The sequence below is a fragment of the Microtus ochrogaster genome, chromosome 6 (genome assembly GCF_000317375.1).
Source record: "Microtus ochrogaster isolate Prairie Vole_2 chromosome 6, MicOch1.0, whole genome shotgun sequence".
NCBI classification, from domain to species: Eukaryota; Metazoa; Chordata; class Mammalia; order Rodentia; family Cricetidae; genus Microtus; species Microtus ochrogaster.
The window spans coordinates 84386714-84405225 of NC_022013.1; the positions used below are offsets into that span (position 1 = coordinate 84386714).

Below are 18512 nucleotides of genomic sequence, written 5' to 3' on the forward strand. Positions count from 1 at the left end.
CCTTGCTGACCCTTCAGAGGCACATGCAAAGGTGGTAGGATCATCCTGGACAAAGCACTGGCCTTATGCGTGCAGCCGCCATCCACGGCCCATTTACCTCTCCATCATAGTCCCTCGCGGGGGCGTCACTTCCTTGGTCCATACCTCCCGATGATAAAGAGCCCTCTGAGGGAGAGGGCATTGGCTGTCGCTTCATGTTGTAGCTTCCTCCAGAGAATTCCCTCTTTAGCGCACTGCCATTCTGGGCTGATGACCCTGTAAGACACCGTTTGAGAAAAGCTATGTACTTGGAAGAGGCCATGCCTATATAGAAGAGAATAGGCTGCCAAGATGACAAGGCATCCTCCCAATAGGGCAGTAAGCCCATTGCTGAAGGTTGTTTCTGTCGCCCTCTGGCTGTAGGACTGCTGCTGTTTGGACAGTAGACCCAGGTCATGTGGAGCCCACAAAATCTTTCCAGGGCCACCTGCCACTAGCTGCCTTAGGTGTCTCCACGGGGCTCTCTCAGTATACCATGCTACAGACATATTGGGCCTTCTTCTAACAGAAGGGGCATCTCTGCCTAGCTGGAACTCACAGCACCAGCCAAGCATCCCCAAACACTGCCTTTCATAACGCTCACAGGCAACAAAGGAAACAGGCGCACACAGCCCAGGAGCAACAAACAGGCCGTGAGTCTCTTTGACAGTGTACCCAAATGCTTTGATCTTAGAGATGGAACACACAGCAGGGTGACCAGCAGCACTGACAGCAAGAAAAGAGCGGACAGGAACCTCTGCAAACTTGAGGAATATTGTTAAGAGCCCATTCAAATGTTCTCTATGGTCCTCACCATTTTTAGTTTTTGCTTAAGAAAACTTAGTATTTTTACCAAGTGTCAGTAATAGTCAAGGAGACTGTAAGTTACAGACAGATTGTTCCAATATTTTGCTGATTTTATAAATGCCTTTTACATTAAGGATCTGACAAAAATGCCACTTGATGACTGCATGCCTAGCTATGACTACCAACCGTGTGCTCATAGGGTTCGGAAAGACACTGAGTGGAAGCCCACCTGCTAGACTGTCCTCCATACCACACAGGCCTTCCTCCCTGGGGCTAAGCCCCTCACAAGGCCCCCTTCCAGAGACTACCGTGCTGCTTGTAGACGGGGGTTCTAGAAGTACAGCACCTAGCTCCTTGCCAGATCCGCTTGACCCAAATTCTTGACTTAGGTATCCTGGTGGCCCTGATGACTCCCACAGCACATGTCGCTCCCCTCCAGTTACCAAAGTAATCACTGGCCCTGCCCAGTTCTTACTTGGAGGGAAATTCTTCTGGAAGTACACTCCTTACTCTGACATAGGTCTTTAGTCTCCTGGAATACATCCCTAATGGAAGGCAGTCATTTTTATTTGATTTCCCTAATGCCTAGTTGAGTGTTCAGTTGCCATCACTGTTGGTAACTTCTCATTCTGAATAGCAAATCCAAACCAGAAACCTTCCAAACCTCTTCTCTTTGTGTCTTAACTAGGTTGTTTTGCCCTCCTTGGTCTCCATTTCTCTCCATAGGAAAGTGGATTCAATATAATTAGCTTCTCCCAGCCATCAGTGGTTTGGGAGTGAAGAAAGGCTTTGTTGGGGTCCCAGATGTCAGCATATAGATGGTGTCTGCTGGATGTTCAAGGCTGATGCCACAGTCCGTACATAACCCCATCACAGAATGACCACAGCCCATAACCAACTCTATGAGACTGTACATACTCTTACACACTTAGGCATGCTACTCTGAGCATCAATGTACACTTCCACTCAGGTAGACAAGGGTCCCCATCAACTCTAGCTGGAAATTGTTCCTGGGCAAGCAGCTCATCTGTCCCAAGGGACACATTTTCTTTGTGGCCTACCTCCTCAGCTCCACTTTTACCTCCCCGCTGTGATCACTTGGCAAAGTTCCTTCCCATCTGACCACTTACGTGCAGACAGGCCACTGCTGGCACTCATGGAGCGGCCTGGTTCAGGGCGGGACTTGGTGATGGAGGGAATACTGACGGAGCCACTGAATACTGTCCGGCTTTCCTGAGGACGTGGGTTCTAGAACACAAGAGAGGCACAGTCTTCAGTGGGGAAGACAGTCTTGTGCAGACATTCTGCCTTTCTCTCTGATTCTCAAGACACGAGGTGATCTTGAACAGGGTAAAACAGGTAGGGAGCACAGGGACCCAATCTTTCTCACCTAGGACTTTGAAGCCCTGACATGAAAGGAATCTCACCAATAAGTAGTTATTTGGTTGTAAAAATGTTATATGGTTAGCTAAGAGTGGAGTGCAGAAGTACATGGACATTTGCAGATAATGGAAACATCTTTGACTACAGATCAGATTATTTACTTACGAAACCCAAATAGGCCCATTTAGAGAGGAGGCAATTAAAATTATATTCTTGATAAAAGTGTCTTGTTGACACCATGTGTCATTTGTATGACCATGCCCCAGTTGTTCAGAATCTTTCTAGTTCTGTCCATGAAACCGCAAGCTGTTAATGGAGTAACGTCTGTGCCAGGGGTAACAGTGGAAACTGTCCTGCTCAGAGCTTCAGGCTAGAAGGAAGGGTGAAGGGGTGCAGGGGCACATCAGAGTCCAGAGAGTGTAGACACTTGAATATACGTTCTAAATTTTAGAGTAGGCAAACCACACGGCCATGTTACCAACTTCTTTCTTCACTTACTAAGCTTTCTCCTTGTGTGGGTATGGTCCCAAATTCTTGCCAATGTTTTCTGAAATAAAGGGTCTATATAGTTAGTCTCAGTCTCTCTCTCTCTTTTTCTCTCTCCCTCTTTCTCTCTCTCACTGTGTTGCTTCTCCTCTGGTTGTTCATGAGGTAAAGATAGAGGCAGCTTGGGGACTGGTGAGCTGAGGCCAGGAGAAACAAAGCACAACCTGACTACACTATAGAGCCCTTAGTGTGTTTAGTGTGTTCAGTACTGAGGCTAACATGTGCCTCATGGATTTCTGGGAATCACAGTGGTCACATCTGCAGGAGTCAGGCACTTGCCCTGTTCCACTATGTGGCTCTACTGCCCTGAACTAATAATGACACACATGGCCCACCTGTGAGCACCAGTGTCAATAACCTCCTCTTTAATTATATAAAAATTCTTCTGGAAGGGATGGGCACAGATCTTACATGTATTAGGTAAGATGCTGGGAATATACACAGAAACAGCTACTTTAAAAAGTAGTCCAAATGTCAAAGCCTGTGACTTTCCTGAAGAACGTATTTGTTAAGAAAAGCAGGTCTGACAGGGCTAGCACGTGCTTCTTTCCTGACCTTTATGTAGTGCCAAGCTTCTTATTTCAGAACCTGGGAACCTTTGTCTCCTTTAAAAAATTGTGTGTGTGTACACGTAGGTACATGCATGCCAATACATATGTAGAGGTCAGGGGACAGCACTGTGGAGCTGTTTCTCTCTGTCCACCATGTGGGTCCTGGGACTAAACTCAGGTCGGCAGGCTTGGCAGCAGGCTCCCTCAGTCACCGAGTCATTTCACTCCCACTTTCTCGTTTCTACACTCAGCAAATCTCATGATGGTCAAGGCCACTAAGACTAATCAAAAATATATTAACCAACCAGCAGTTTTCCCAGTGCTAATAAGTTCATTAAAATATTTGCTTTTTCTTATTGTCAAGGAAATACTCCCAGATGGTGGAGTATATGGGTAATACTGAAACCTTTGGTAAATTCTCTTAACTCGCCAGACTCTACTAACAATTTGCTGTTTCCTTTCCACATTTTCTTTTAAATGTTTGTGTGTGTGTGTGTGTGTGTGTGTGTGTGTGTGTGTGTGTGTATGTATGTTCATGTACAGAGGTCAGGTGGTAACCTTCAGGCTCTAGCACTTAAAAGAGGTACTAAAGATATTTGTTTGATAGATGAATGGATTATATCTGCAACCCTCATTTCCTGCTTCAGGCATCAGATTAATTCAACTGGCAATTAACAAATTTCAGATTATGATCCTCTCCATAGAAGATACTGTGCTTTAAAGTTCATACTGATTTGTGTACATTTGTGTACAGGTTTTAAAGACACAGAATACACTTTATATAATTTGGAAAGAATAACATCCTTTGGGAACTAATTAATAAAATGGTAGCAATTCTTGCATTAAGAAGACTGCATGCAGTGTGTAAGCAGTGCATGCCACTGTGGCTGCTCAGAGGACAGACAACTTTTGCGAGTTGGTGCTCTCCTTCATTGTAGGTTCTGAGGATTAAACCCCTGTGGTCAGGCTTGGTGGCAAACATTTTACCCACTGAGTCATGATTCAGGCCCCCAGTTCTTCTAATTCTTTCTTTGTTGACCCATGCGCTAACACAGTTGTCTCTCCTACAATATGCCAAAGATCAAACAATTTTAAACAAGATCTAAGAATCAGGCAGAAACAAGAAAAAAGCAAAAAGGAAATCTAGTAGTGAGTGTGGCTAAATATTTTTGATTATTAATAAGGTCCAGAATGGGACACTCACATCCCAGTTCCCATGTGACTATGACACCCTCTAAAAGGGTGATGCTCTGGGTGTGTCTGCAGCACTGGGCTTTCCCACACACCTGCAAGCCCAAGGGAAGGTCACAGCAAACAATTCAAACGACATCACCCAATGTCCTTAAGCTGAAAGCTGGCTGGCTAACTAGTCCCCAATTCAACACGGCTATTTTAGTCCCTATATTAGATCTGCAAAGTCCATGTAATTCTGTGTGTTATTTGTTTAAAGAAAATATTTTGCCTTATTTTATCTAAAAAAAAATTAAAAGAAAGCCAAGAGAGTTAAAGGCAGCAGCTTAGCATCTGCACACACAGGAACAATTTATGAGACACAGCAAGCATCGCCAAGAGGGGCTCCTTGGAGACAGAACTGCCAGAGGCAAGCTGCACTTCAAAGCTCAGGGGTTTGCTGTTCTTTTCTCTAAAACAGCCTACCCTAGAACAAAAGACTGAGAAAAAGCTTCTAATAAGCCAACAATTAAGATTGAAAACTAAAATACTAAATCATTTAGTCGCTGGGCGATGGTGGCGCACGCCTTTAATCCCAGCACTAGGGAGGCAGAGGCAGGCGGATCTCAGTGAGTTCGAGACCAGCCTGGTCTACAAGAGCTAGTTCCAGGACAGGCTCCAAAGCCACAGAGAAACCCTGTCTCGAAAACAAAACAAAACAAAACAAACTAAATCATTTAGTCAAGTGATACAAATTTCAGTATAACCTAACAAGAAATACAACTTTTTGGACTTTCTAGTTAAAACTATGCTTAAAAATAGGGCAAACTCCCACTGATGGGCTGATGGCAAGCAGTTTCTTTCACAGGAAGGTCCTTAGAATCCTGCTTCCCGCTGCCAAGCAAACTAAGGCTGATTTTATTACAGTAATTCTGACAAGTAAGACATTCAGTTGGTATTATAATTTAATGTTGGTGACATTTAAAACATAATTTAAAGTAATATGATAATACAAACTCTAATTTTCTTACTGGAAAATAACTATATTACAAATTTAAAAAATTGCTATGACTACTTTACTAACCTGGGTGCATTATAAGAAATAAGCTTGCCTGATATGACTAAAATATTTTAATATCCATAAAACTAACTTCCTTTGAAGCATACATGCACACATTGAGAAAATAGACACTCTGCTTAACAGCCATGTCATGCATGGCCAATGGTAACGAAGGTATGGGGATGAATGAAGGGACCAGCAGGGGCCAGACTTCTTCAGGGGCAGCAGCTTTTTTTTTTTTTTTTAATTTTCTTATCTTGGGTCTTGGTTGCAATTAAATACATATCAACAACTCAAAGGTTTATAAAAACTGACTTTAGCTTTAGAACTTTTTATGTTACTTACTCAGTATTTATACCATTACTTCAGAGACTTCTGGTAGGTCTATGGATAAACTCCATGCAGACCTTAATCTCATCCCTGAACTCAAGTGGTTACAGGGTAAAGAGCTGTTAAACAATTCAGAAATTCAGGGAGCCCTTTTCTGTTTGTTTTAAAAGAATAAAGATCCAGCTGGGGCTGTTTTTGTTTTAACATGGTATACCGAGTGGAAAACACCATACTGGGAAAACTTTCCCACAAAGATCATACTCTAAAGCTGTTTCAGAATTAATACAGAATCCTTTACTCCTCCACATTTCCCCCAGAAGAAGAAACAAGACAGACTGAGAAGAGGAGGAGAGGAGGATAAACAGGAGAAGACAAAAATGTAGTTGAAGCTGGCAGCTGAGGAGGAAAGGGCAGCCATTCCCCAAGGCACCCTCTCAGGGGTTAGCAAATGCACACCAGGTTAGCGATGATTAGCCCCAGACTCAGCCCTTCATACCCTTAGAGTCACAGAGTGTGGAGTACCAGGGGCAGAGCGCAGGGACGGGGGGTACTCAGGGTTTATGGAATCAGGAGAGAGAAACTGTTGAGCAGAATTGACAGTCATGTGATAGATGTGCTCAAAGTTGCTCGGAGAGGAGATCAGACCGGAGTGGTGATGAGGGGATGGATAAGGGAAACCTGGCTATCAAAAACAAAGAAGGGAGAAAAAACGGTGTAAGGTGATGCTAATGGATCAGGGTGAGTGACCCCAGACAACATGCACACAAAGAATAAGGCAGTGTCTCTCTCAGAACTCCCAGGAAAATTCTTTCAGACCTCAGAAAGTCAAATTCTGTAATCAGTTACTCAAAACAGCAGATTTCCAAAAGACCACTTGACATCATTCCCATTTTACCAGTTGAGTGAGTAGCAGCATGGCTTCCAGAGATCCAAGGAGCTTTCAGAATCTTCAGATTTTCTTATGTGATACAACAAAAGCATTGCAAAGTCTACACAAAACACTAAGTACAGAAACAGCAAGAGACAGCTAAAAGAACAAGGGAACCTTACATTGTTTCTAACTAGAAAGGTATAAACCTACTTCCTCAGACTTTATAGCCATTTCCCAGGTCTGAATTTATAGGCCTACGATATGCCCTGGCGTTTAGTGATATTATTTCCCTATAATAAAGACAGTGAGAATTGTGGGCTACACTATTTCTGGTTTGCCTGTAAGCAACCCAGCTCATCTCCATTTAGATACCCCAAAGAATAAGCTTGTTTCTAACAAGGGAAAATTCTGCCTTTGAATGTTCAAGTGTGGTTTTTTAAAAGGCAAATAATATAATAATAGAGTTATTCAGAAAAAAGTCTGAAGAGAAGAATGTTTATCTCCTGATAAATATTTACTTATGAGTGTACACATGGGCAATGTCACTTAGTGGGCCAGCCATTTCCTACAGTTCTTGAAGAACAGCTGTTTCTAGAACACACCATCCCTTCACTAGAGGGAGACTGAGAGAAGTACTTAAGAGCATGCCTTACTTAATAAAGCATGAGATAGATGGTAAAAAAAATGCTCAGGACTTACCTAAGCCTAAAAGAAAAGCTTCTCTATATATGACAGTGCTTTTACTTTAGAAATGTGAATAAAATCAGTATTTTCTAAGGCTGTTTTCAAAAAGAAAAAATATTGACCTATATCTCTATCTATTTCTACCCATCCATCCACCCGTCCATCCATCTGTCTGTCAATTCCCTCCATCTTTGACTTTAAGAAACAAAAGTATCTTTTTGGAGGGGAAGGTGCTAAAGTGCTATGGACTGAGCCCAGCCCCTCATGCATACACTATCAAGGAAGCACTTTATCACTGAACTGCACCCCTAGTTCAAGAATAAAAATTACTTCTTAAAGATGCTACTGAGCTCAGCATGCTGAGCCATTAAGAATCTGAGAAACAGGTATGATGCACTGTGCTAGGGAGACGGTGACCAACACTATGGTGACAAGTTACTCTCACATTAGGTTGGAAAAACAGTTCCTGTATTTTTAGCAACCACTTAAAAACAACAGAAACCATAGGTAGATAAATGGTAAAGAAGGTTCAAGGAAACTAATTCAGTATATCTTCTAAGACTTTTTATGTTAGTTTGTTTTTCTTCTCTCCACTCACTAGAATAGAAATGGGAGAAATCTGATCCAAGAGGCAAGAAAGTGACTGTTCCAACCTTTCCTGCCCTTTCCATACTTAAGACAGAAGTGATCTTATTTCAGGATATTTGGCACAAATGAACAGTTACACTTCCAAAGATCCTTTAAAAACTATCTAAGGCCAGGCGGTGGTGAGGCACGCCTTTAATCCCAGCACTCGGGAGGAAGAGGCAGGCGGATCTCTGTGAGTTCGAGACCAGCCTGGTCTACAAGAGCTAGTTCCAGGACAGGCTCCAAAACCACAGAGAAACCCTGTCTCGAAAAAAAAAAAAAACCCAAAAAACTTTCTAAGGTCTTCAGTATTTCACAGGAATATGACAGTGATTTATATCGAACCCAACGAGATATGAAAACATCTGGAGTACATGTTCTTTGCACAGATGGTAACATGGCTTTGGGGCCTGAAAGCTCTTACATATGATACTAGATCAATGTAATTCATCCTTTTGGGGGGAGGGTTGATTCATAATTCCATCCAAGTGGAAAGAGCATACTGAAATGAGACTGCATTAAAATACAAGCTCTATGTCACATGTGAGAGCACTCTTACAGATATGCACAGTGCTACGGTGTTTAACAGTGTCTATGTCTAGATATGCATGGTCCCAGGCACAAAGTCAGTGATTAAACAGAGGAATTTAGAGAGCTAGGTCAGGAATTCTTTGCATGTGAAACGAGCAAAGAAAAGTCACATGGAAATAACAAGAATAAAACAGGAATTTGGACACAGGAAACATCGGATGCCTACTACATGTGCAGACGAAGAAACAGCTTCATAAACGTACATCTTCCTGGAACTATAATAGTGTTTATCTTACATAATAAGAAAAATTAAAGGAATAGAAGACACATTTAAAATGACTGAACTGGCAGGGAAAAAGGACTAGTGTTAATCCGGGGTGGGGGTTGGGGATGGTGGCTGTGGAGTTAACAAAATCAGGGGACAATAAATATCCAAAACTAAGCAGTCTAATTATAATCAGTAATCAGCATGGAAGGTCACGTAGATGGGGCCATTTGAGGATGAGTGGCAAACATCATCTGAAATTGCTTTGGTTAATAGTAAAAAATCTTTTCAACAACAACAAAACATAACTTCCTGGTGAGCATGATGATTGGTACCTGGTGTACCTAGAAGGCTGAGGCAGGGGAGACAGGCTCAAAGTTGAGGCTAGCTGAGGCTACACAGTAAATTCAAGATCAGTCAGGGCCACCTAAGGAATACTCCATCTCAAAACAAACAAGATTTCTTTGAAGTATTGAGAGAGGGAAAGGAGGAAGAAGTGCAGTTAGGCTGGGCATGGTGGCACATGGTGGTGTTCCCAGCACCCAAGAGGCAGAGGCAGTTGGGTCTCTTTTGAGTTTGAAGACAGCTTGTCTTCAAAGAGAGTTTCAGATTAGCCATGGCTACACAGTAAGACCCTGACTCAAATAGCAAAACCAAAACCAAGAATAAAAACTTAAAACAAAAAGAAGTGAAGCTGAGGGGTACTCTGAGGTTTCTTACAATATTTGAACTGCTAATTTAGAATCCAAGGTCCATGCTCCATTGTATGTGAAGGTTGGAAAGACCTTCCGAGGAGAAACAACTCTTCACCTGGTGCAATCCTAAGCAGAATAACATGAAATCCTGATATTATTTCACCTTAAGGAAAGTATTACAATGTAAGGGGTACAACAGAATTTCTATGAAAATTTTCTATAATTTCTATGATTCTATATTTTTACATAAAAATATGGTAAAACCTTTCTGGGTGCAGCGGAATGTGACAGTGAAAGCTGACATTTGAATTGTAAAGGTTGGTACCTGTCAAAGCCTTGCTACTACTGAACCAACATTGATTTAGCTGGCAAGCTAGTCTGCAATACATTTATGTGTCTGAAGTTAGTTATCTCTCTACTCTTCAGTAATGCTAACTACACATTTATGAAAAAAATCTATCAAAAATTCAAAGAGTTCAATGAAAATAAGTATACTGCACTTGATCTTCCACACACAAGCTGTGAATACAGTCACATTTAACTGTTTGTTATAATTTAAAGAAATCCTCTCTACTTAAAACATTTTGTACTTGGCCCTGTAACTTTCCCGCAGGAAAATGAAATAGCAAGAACAGTAACAACAGAGGCTTGGATCTTGGGACTGTGCTGTGCGCTGCTAAGACACGAGCATGAGCAGTGAGGACTTTGGAGCAGTGTTAGGAGGGGGAAAAGGAGACCTTGAGCTCTCACTCCAGGTGGAAGCTGAAGCAGAACAGCTTACAAACACAGCAGCTCTCCTGTCTAACGTGCTTGGCTTATATAAAGATCACCGTGATCTCGTCTGTGCACACTTGATATTCACCCAGCACAGCTAACAGAAATCTAGATCCCTAAGGGTGGCTACTGTGAATGACTTATACTGCCATGGCTGCTATCATTGGCATCATCACCATCATCATCATCATAAGATGAAAAAGCAGTAAGAAAGCATGGCCATGTGACAACAAGTATTTTGGCTAAAATGAATGTAGATTCATTTTTTTTTCTCTCCAGGAAATAAGCACAAAGCTCCCTTTATAACCTAACTTCCACACTAGAGTTTGCATTACACGTCACATTTTATCACTTCTCTCCTTGCTTCTACCACTGGTGTTGCTAATGAGATTAGCACAGATGTCCTTAGGAAGAGATTAGGATCAATATTCATAGTCCTCTCTGAAACTGCCATAAGATAGAAATTATTCTTAAAATTCTTTGCCCAATTTAGCTGATACCCCCACTGACCAAAGGGTCATACTCCATTTTAGTAGCTTGCTAGAGGTGTGTGACACTGATATTTTAAGAGCAAACAGGCCTGGATAATTTGCTAATTCCACTAGTAATTTTAACCTCAGCATAATGGGTCTGTGGATGCAATCTTCATGTTGTTAAAATACAACAATCTTCCTATGTTATATTTCTTTTTACATATAATTGTCCAGGAAACATGCTTGAATTGGAGCAAAGGAACAAGATTTAATTGCACAGTTAGCTGAGAGGTGTGACTGAACGATGAAGCCCATGTGGACTTCTGCAGAGAAAAACACCCAAGAATCTGTACTGAACTGAGTAAAATCTTACGCTTTGGTAACTGCGTCTGGGACTTGTGACAGAACCTTTTCAAATATGGCTGTTTCTCCCACTAACAACAGCAAACTGGGGAACTTCCCTAGGGTAGAAAACCAATTAAGAACTTTTGTTTTGGGTTTTGATAGATTTCTGAATTGTAAGTTTCTTCTATGATGTAAGCCACCATGTGTCTTAAACACACTGTGGCACACACTAAGACCATGTCCTCACTGTACAACGCATCCTGAGAAGCTGTGCATGTATGTGAGCCTATGTTCACGTATCACCCACGCATCTGCACTGACTCCTCACTCCATTCATGTTCACACCACTCCTCATGCCTCTTACCATGGGCAGGTCTTTTAGGATCTGTATTCCATCTCCAGGACCCATGTGTGCTATGTGGTTAAAATTAGTTGGGTTAGAAATTAATTTATTTCTCATTTCTGGATCTCGTAGCATCTCCCTGTAAGGTAGAACACCTGTTTAGAAGTTTTTTCACATTTAATCATTATAACTTAAAAAAATTAAGCATACTTTGTTTTATAAAAATAAAGATATGATTAGAATAACAGAACATATTAATAGTTCAATTCCTTAGGTTGCTTTTTAAAAAAATTTAAATAAGAAGACCTTAAGATTTAGGGTTTGTTTGTTTAAACTGTTCAGTGCTGGGGATCAAAGCCAGAGACACACACATGTATTAGGTTCTGTACCACTGCATTCCACCCTTGCTGGAAAGGGCTCCTTTAGCATGCATCAAAGATTCCTGTTCTACTTTGCAGATACATGGAATATTATATGTGCATCTTTTATAATAGATAACATTTTAGAAATGGTTTTAAATATAGCTACATCTGTTTGCTCATGGAGAATAGAGTTTTAATCTCAGTTTCTTTTTGTTTAGTTTTTTCTTTCTTTCTTTCTTTTTTTTTTTTAAAGAAAGGGTCTTAGCCTTTAGCTCAGAGCAAGCTGGCCTCAAACTCAAGGTGACTCTCCTGCCTTAGCCTCTTGAATGCTAAGATTACAGTCATGAGTCACCATGCCTGGTTTCTGTACTTCTTAAGCATATATAAATTTACTATATGTACAGATGATTTATAGTACAAGTTACACATGGCAGAAATGATAACTCTTCTATATACATACAGAAATGAGTGAAATTGGTACTTTACCCACTGTATTCTCATAACTTTGACAGTATTAATTAAAATGGCCCTGAGGGATGCCACTCATGAGCACAGAACCCCTGCAGTTGAAGAGACTCCCGAGCATTACTCGTGCTTGGCTCTACAATTTTAGATCACAGCTGAGTGACAAAATTTCAGATACCAAATCGTTCTTCTCAATTGTTTCTAGCTTGTCCTCTGGGTGATGGCAACATGGACAGATGCCGTCAGCATGGATGGATGCTGGGCACAAGTGAACTACATACCTCCTCTGCTGCATCCTTTCTTCCTCCGGGACTCTGAAGGAGTAACGCCGCTTGTTGTTGATATTTCTAACCATTTGTTTTCGACTATTATCTGATGTTTCAGGAACTACAAGTTCATCCCCTTCTGTGAGAAACAAAATAATGATATTGTTTAAATTGCTAAAATTCTTTATATCTATTAATTTCTGACATTGCAATCAACTGAATAATATGTACAACTGTGACAAGAGTTATGCATTAAAAATAAGAAAGAAAGCAGTAATTTTCAGTGGAATATACTAAAAGATATATGCTAAATTAGGCATAGCTTACAAAAACACATTCTTATTTTTAATTATAAATACAAGATGCTACATGTTTGCTAGAAGAAAACTAAAGCTGTCTTGGTGCTATGGCTTTGACCAGCCACTTCTCCTCCAGTATCTTCACATTGTTTTCCTTCTCCTGCAGAGAGTGGGTTCAGTGGCTCCAGTCCACTGGAAGAGCAGTACGCCCTCTGAACTGCCGAGCCATCTCTCCAGCCCCATTCATTTCACTCTTAAAAACAATGCCTCCAACTCACTTTCCATAAATTATTTTCTCCATCTTTACTTTCTAGGCTTCCTGTTCTAGGTCCTTATTCTGGGGATTCATTCCTATGATCTTTTTTGCCTCTTCCCACATTATCTTCAGTACTTCAGAAGCACTGTGCAATAGATGGAGATTCCTGAAGATCCCCCAGAAGGAATTCTGGACAAGTGTCTATAATTTAGAATCTACGGACTAGGTTCTAAATACTACATATCCAGCCATTTTCTTCTCTATTTATCAGGTGCGCCACAGGAAAAGAATGTGTGTCAAACGCTTTGCTTACACAGCCATACAGGCTTCACCAGGATTGCTTGTTCACAGCTTGGCTTTACTGTCTGCCAGAGTTTGACAGCAGGCATCCCACACTCCAGAGTGAGATATGCCTGAGGCATTCATTGCATATCCAAATACCTTGGACCGATGTAATATTTCCACTGAATTGATCTTATTAATATATCCCTTACCTGCCATCTTATTTTTGAAATATATTAATCTAACAGTCTCCAACCCTAAAAGATTTAATGATCCTTCAGTGTTTAAAGGTCGAACCTAAAATAATAAAAATAAAATTAGTATTTCAATAAAACCTTTAAAAATTAAATCATAAAAGTTTTAGTCTATTAAGAATACACCATTAAGACATTTCACTTATGTTAAGTCAAAATACAGTTCTTTAAAACATGTCAAGTTAATAATTCTTACCAGGAAGGTATATATAATTTGAACAAACTAATGCATCATAGTAATAGTTTAAAGGAATTCTATCCTGGACAAATAAATAAAGTAGAATATATAAACCTTAAAATTGACCATTTAAAAATCATCAGAGACCAAAAAACTAAACTAAAAAATGAACATATTTACTTCATGAATTCTTATCACTAAACACTGAATGCCCACATATCTGCAGATGAAAGAGTAGACAGGGAAATTATCACTGATAAACAGCGATGGAGGAACCAGCCATATAAACCAATATGGCCAGATCCCTATTTGACACCATATATTAAAACTTAGTTCTAAGTGGATCACAGACATATGTACAATAATAGAAAGTTTACTATGCACAAAATACTGCACACAGCAACATTTGAGAGTTAGAAGGAATATTTTTGGAAGAAAATAAAGATTGTATCTTTATGGTCTTGAAGCAGGAAAGTTTCTTAAGAAGAGAAAAAAGAAAAACCTAAACAACAGGAATAACATCTTACTTCAGTAAAATTAGTAATTTTGTTCAGGGAAATACACCATGAACATGAGCAGATGTGACAAATGAGGAGATTATCCTGTGTGTTAGTAACTCAGGACCCACATAAAGAAGTCCAATAAATCATGAAGAAAAAAATATGGAAAATTCAACAAAAAGATGAGCAAACATAACGAGGTATTGCCTATAAGGGAAAGTATGAAGGGCGTTATCACAGTTAACTGGGACAGGCAAAACAGTACTTTAGTGACACACTAGTTTACCACGATTTACAGAATGATGTGCTAGGGATAATATGGGTCAGAGAGAACCATAGATGATGCTGATGTGACTGTCATTTGTGCTAATATTTTGGAAAATAGATGACACTATAGCATATGGTTCAACAGCTGCAGCCCCTGTGCCTTAGCAACCCCACTGTGAGGTGATGGGGCCGATACTGAGACATACGCAGGAATGCTGACAACAGCAAAGAGTCAGCAGTAATTCAAATGCTGTCAACCAGATAATAGATAAACACTAAAGTATTCACCCAAAAGACTATTTTATAGTAGTGAAAAATCAATGAACTTTATGTAGTACATATAGTAACATGTATGAATCTTAAAAACACAATAAATGAGCAAAGACAGCAAAGAAAAAAGCAGTAATTTCAACAGTTTAATAAATTGCAAAATCAAACAAAACTGAATATTACTTTACTTAGGAATTCTTAAAATTTCCAGCTCCTCTATTTTACGGCAAGCAACAGGATGAGAATACACACAACCTTGGTAAGGTGTGGGCCACAGAGGCATGTGGAAGCAGTGACTCTGGGATATTGTGCTTAGGAAATGAGCAGAGCTCACAGTGTTATTCAGTTTGCAGGACACATGCTTGCATATTGCAAATGTTATAAAAAAATGAAATACAAAACTGTTGCCAATTCAAATTTACAAATTTGAGGATGATGTATTTGTTGCTTTATATAATGTAGCATTTTTTCTGAGGGTTTACATTATTAATATGTCTTAAAATTGGGGCATATTTTTTGCCTGTTGTGGCACGTCTTTAATCCCAGCACTCAGGAGGCAGAGGCAGGCAGATCTTTGTGTGTTTGAAGCCAGCCTGGTCTATAGAGTGAGTTCCAAAGCAGCTAGTGCTACACAGTGAAATCCTGTCTTGAAAAAAAAAAAAACCTGAGGCATATGTTTAATGATCTTGGCTGCCTTATTTCCCCTGTTCCTCTAATCTGACCTTCAACTAATGGCACCTACACTATACACACCAAATATATCAATATAACATGATTACTTTTCATTTATGCAAAATAGAAATTTCATACTTATAAAAATTTTCCTTGTTAAGGAAATAGAAATATTAATATAAAATGTGTTTTATTAGGCATATGGGAAACCACTATTCTTTTTTTTTTCCTTTTCTTTTTTTTCTTTTTCTTTTTTTTTTTTTTTTGAGACAGGGTTTTGCTGTAGCTTTGGAGCCTGTCCTGGAACTAGTTCTTGTAGGCCAGGCTGGTCTCAAACTCACAGAGATCCGCCTGCCTCTGCCTCCTGAGTATGCTTGGATTAAAGGCGTGCGCCACCACTGCCTGGTGAAACCACTATTCTTAAACACACACACCACCGCCTGGTGAAACCACTATTTTTAAAACATCAAGACACCTACAAAGTTTTGATTTTACATTTCCAGCCATAAAATGAAGGAATCGATCCCTGCCTATCGATACATGCAAAGTATACTCCCTGAGTCCTTTAACCCAAAGCAGAAGGCAATACACTGACATTTTAGGTTGCAGTATGTGCTCTAGTTGCTCATCACAAGAAAAATCAGATTTTATAGGGAGAAATTAAATTCAATAAATACATTATGGTATTGGCCTACCTATCATAAACTAACCAGCTTAGAATTAACCCATACTCAGAAAGGCAAATATGTAGGTTTTCTCTCCTATGCAGTTCTTAGATTTTATATCGATACATAAAATCATTTATGTATATATGATGCAAAAGTAGAAGTGCAATTGTCTAGGAAAACCAAGGGGAAGGAGAGTGCAGAAGACACAGAGGTCCTTGTGCTCACAGATAAGTACTAAGGAAACAGGAGTATTAAGCAAACAGGGCTGTCTCTTCACAGGGAGAGATGTATATTACCTGTTTTTCACCCAGAAGGCTGGGAGTGGATGTGGTTAATAGCCTGGTAACCTTTGTGATATGTATGACCAAGACTGTATCTACACCTTAGACTCTTAATTTGTCACATGTGGTTAGTCTATAGTGCCCATCTTTATGGAAGACATCACATGTACTTTACAAAAAATTTCAACATAGTCATACCTTAAGCTTTATTGTACAAATGGGACTAGTTATTTATCAACAAGAAACTTCTTTTCTAAATTGTGCTGTATCTAAATATTCCTAAAATAAATTGCGCAGTGTCAGATTCTCAAAGTTTGAACCAACACTGGCTACTGAGTGTGTTGAACTGACTTCTTGTCTTACAAAGATTGATACACCTTGGTGGTTGTAGAGACCCCCACAAGAGAGGGAGGGGGAATAAGAGAGAGTAGTGGGGCTCAGAGATAGTATGCTTAATGTACAATATGCACACTCTTGAAAATGTCCTTATGTAACACAGTACTATGCACAATGAATATCTGCAATAAAAAAATTAACCAACTTGGCCCACATTTAAGTGTTCCACTACCTTTTTGAGAGGAAGAGTTTGTATCCATTCCATGGAGTTTACATCAAAGACATCAACTGCATTTTCACTATAAACGGAGAGATAAGGTGCATTGTAACCTGGGGGGGGGGGAGGAAGGAAGGTACAACCTGCTGATTATTGAGAATTATTAAGACCCAAAATCTTTGAAAGGTCTATCCTAAGCAACTGTAGAGTGGAATCGTTTCAAAACCCAACAGTTATTATACATAAGAATGATGTTATAACTGTTTTGAAGTGAGCAGGACATAAAGCATGAATGAAAACTGATATGCCATAGCTTAGATTATAAGCCCAGTACAGAAGGAATCAATGAACACACCTTGTCTTATGAGAAATTTCATGGCATTTTAAAGTATTGGACTTTTAAAGTTAAACTGTTGACAGTGAAACACACAAAGTACAGAAAATTTCACCTAAGTGTTCTGGTCTAGAACGGTAAAGTAAAATAGGCACGACATGTGTTCTGCTACAGGCACTGTGACTGGCAGCTGTGTGACAGGAACAGATGCTCAATCCACACTTGTGGAAGGAATGGCAACACAAGCAAAAAGTAAGCGATTGACTCAAACTACAGTTATGACTAGAAATGTATTAGCCTGACTGACTTCACATTAGAACAATCAGGAGTAGCTGGCTCAGTTATGAAACAGCATTCATTTACCCATATGTCACTGAAAACAACGTTCATTTCAGAAGAAATAAAACACTATAAATAGTTAAATCTGGGTAGGTTAGAGACTTTTGATCATTTTTCTATCATAAGAACGCAACTATCCTGAGACACACTCTTTCACCTAACTCACCTGGACTGCCCTGCCCTCCATCCTTCCTGCTGCAAGGGAGAGGTCCTTGGCTCCTGCCCCAGTAATTGTTTTACTGGACTGCAGAATTCCACGCTCTTTGGGTTGTTTTGGGACATCTTATTCTACTGTCTGTATTTCCCAAACAGTCCACCTTTTCCTACTGATTCTCTAATGGCTTTTTCCTCTTCACATTGAAGCAGGCTTAAGAGGCTTCCATTCCAAACAAAGCAATCTGGATCAGACATTCTCTCCCCGAACACCTGTAACAGCATCCTATCTAACCACTTACTCCCAGGAATCTTCCCTACTTTGTGAGGCAGACAGCACTCCATCGATTTCACTCATGACTTCATCTCATACAGTAAAATATGTACTCAACAGTGATTATTATTCACTGATAAAGTATTGAATGAAATATCAATATTTTAATATTTAAGAAAAGAGTGAAATAAGTAAATTTAAATCAATATATATATACCTATAAAATATAAAATGAAGTAATACTTCTTATAAAGGTCACTTTATATCTTCCAAGAACATGTTAAACAATGACTTAGTAACTTCCCCAGCATAAGTCTTATGAGCTACTGCTTCTTAAGGATACTATATTTAGGGTGACAATGAAAA

The 18512-nt window shown here is 39.8% G+C and overlaps 1 protein-coding gene across 15 annotated transcripts in view; it reads right to left on the reverse strand.

Moving 5' to 3' along the window:
* Cdc42bpa (CDC42 binding protein kinase alpha) overlaps positions 1–18512 on the reverse strand; it is a 218968-nt gene that overhangs the window by 3736 nt on the left and 196720 nt on the right. For 9 of the 15 annotated variants that reach the window (XM_026779693.1, XM_026779691.1, XM_013346978.2 and 6 more), the window contains 7 exons: positions 17062–17159; positions 13616–13700; positions 12582–12705; positions 11495–11612; positions 6362–6547; positions 1956–2073; positions 98–255 (listed from right to left, as the gene is read on the reverse strand). In XM_026779693.1, coding sequence (XP_026635494.1) covers positions 98–255; positions 1956–2073; positions 6362–6547; positions 11495–11612; positions 12582–12705; positions 13616–13700; positions 17062–17159 — 887 coding nt within the window. The remainder of the gene's footprint in view (positions 1–97; positions 256–1955; positions 2074–6361; positions 6548–11494; positions 11613–12581; positions 12706–13615; positions 13701–17061; positions 17160–18512) is intronic. The other 6 variants (XM_005348974.3, XM_026779694.1, XM_005348971.3 and 3 more) reach the window with 1 other exon arrangement.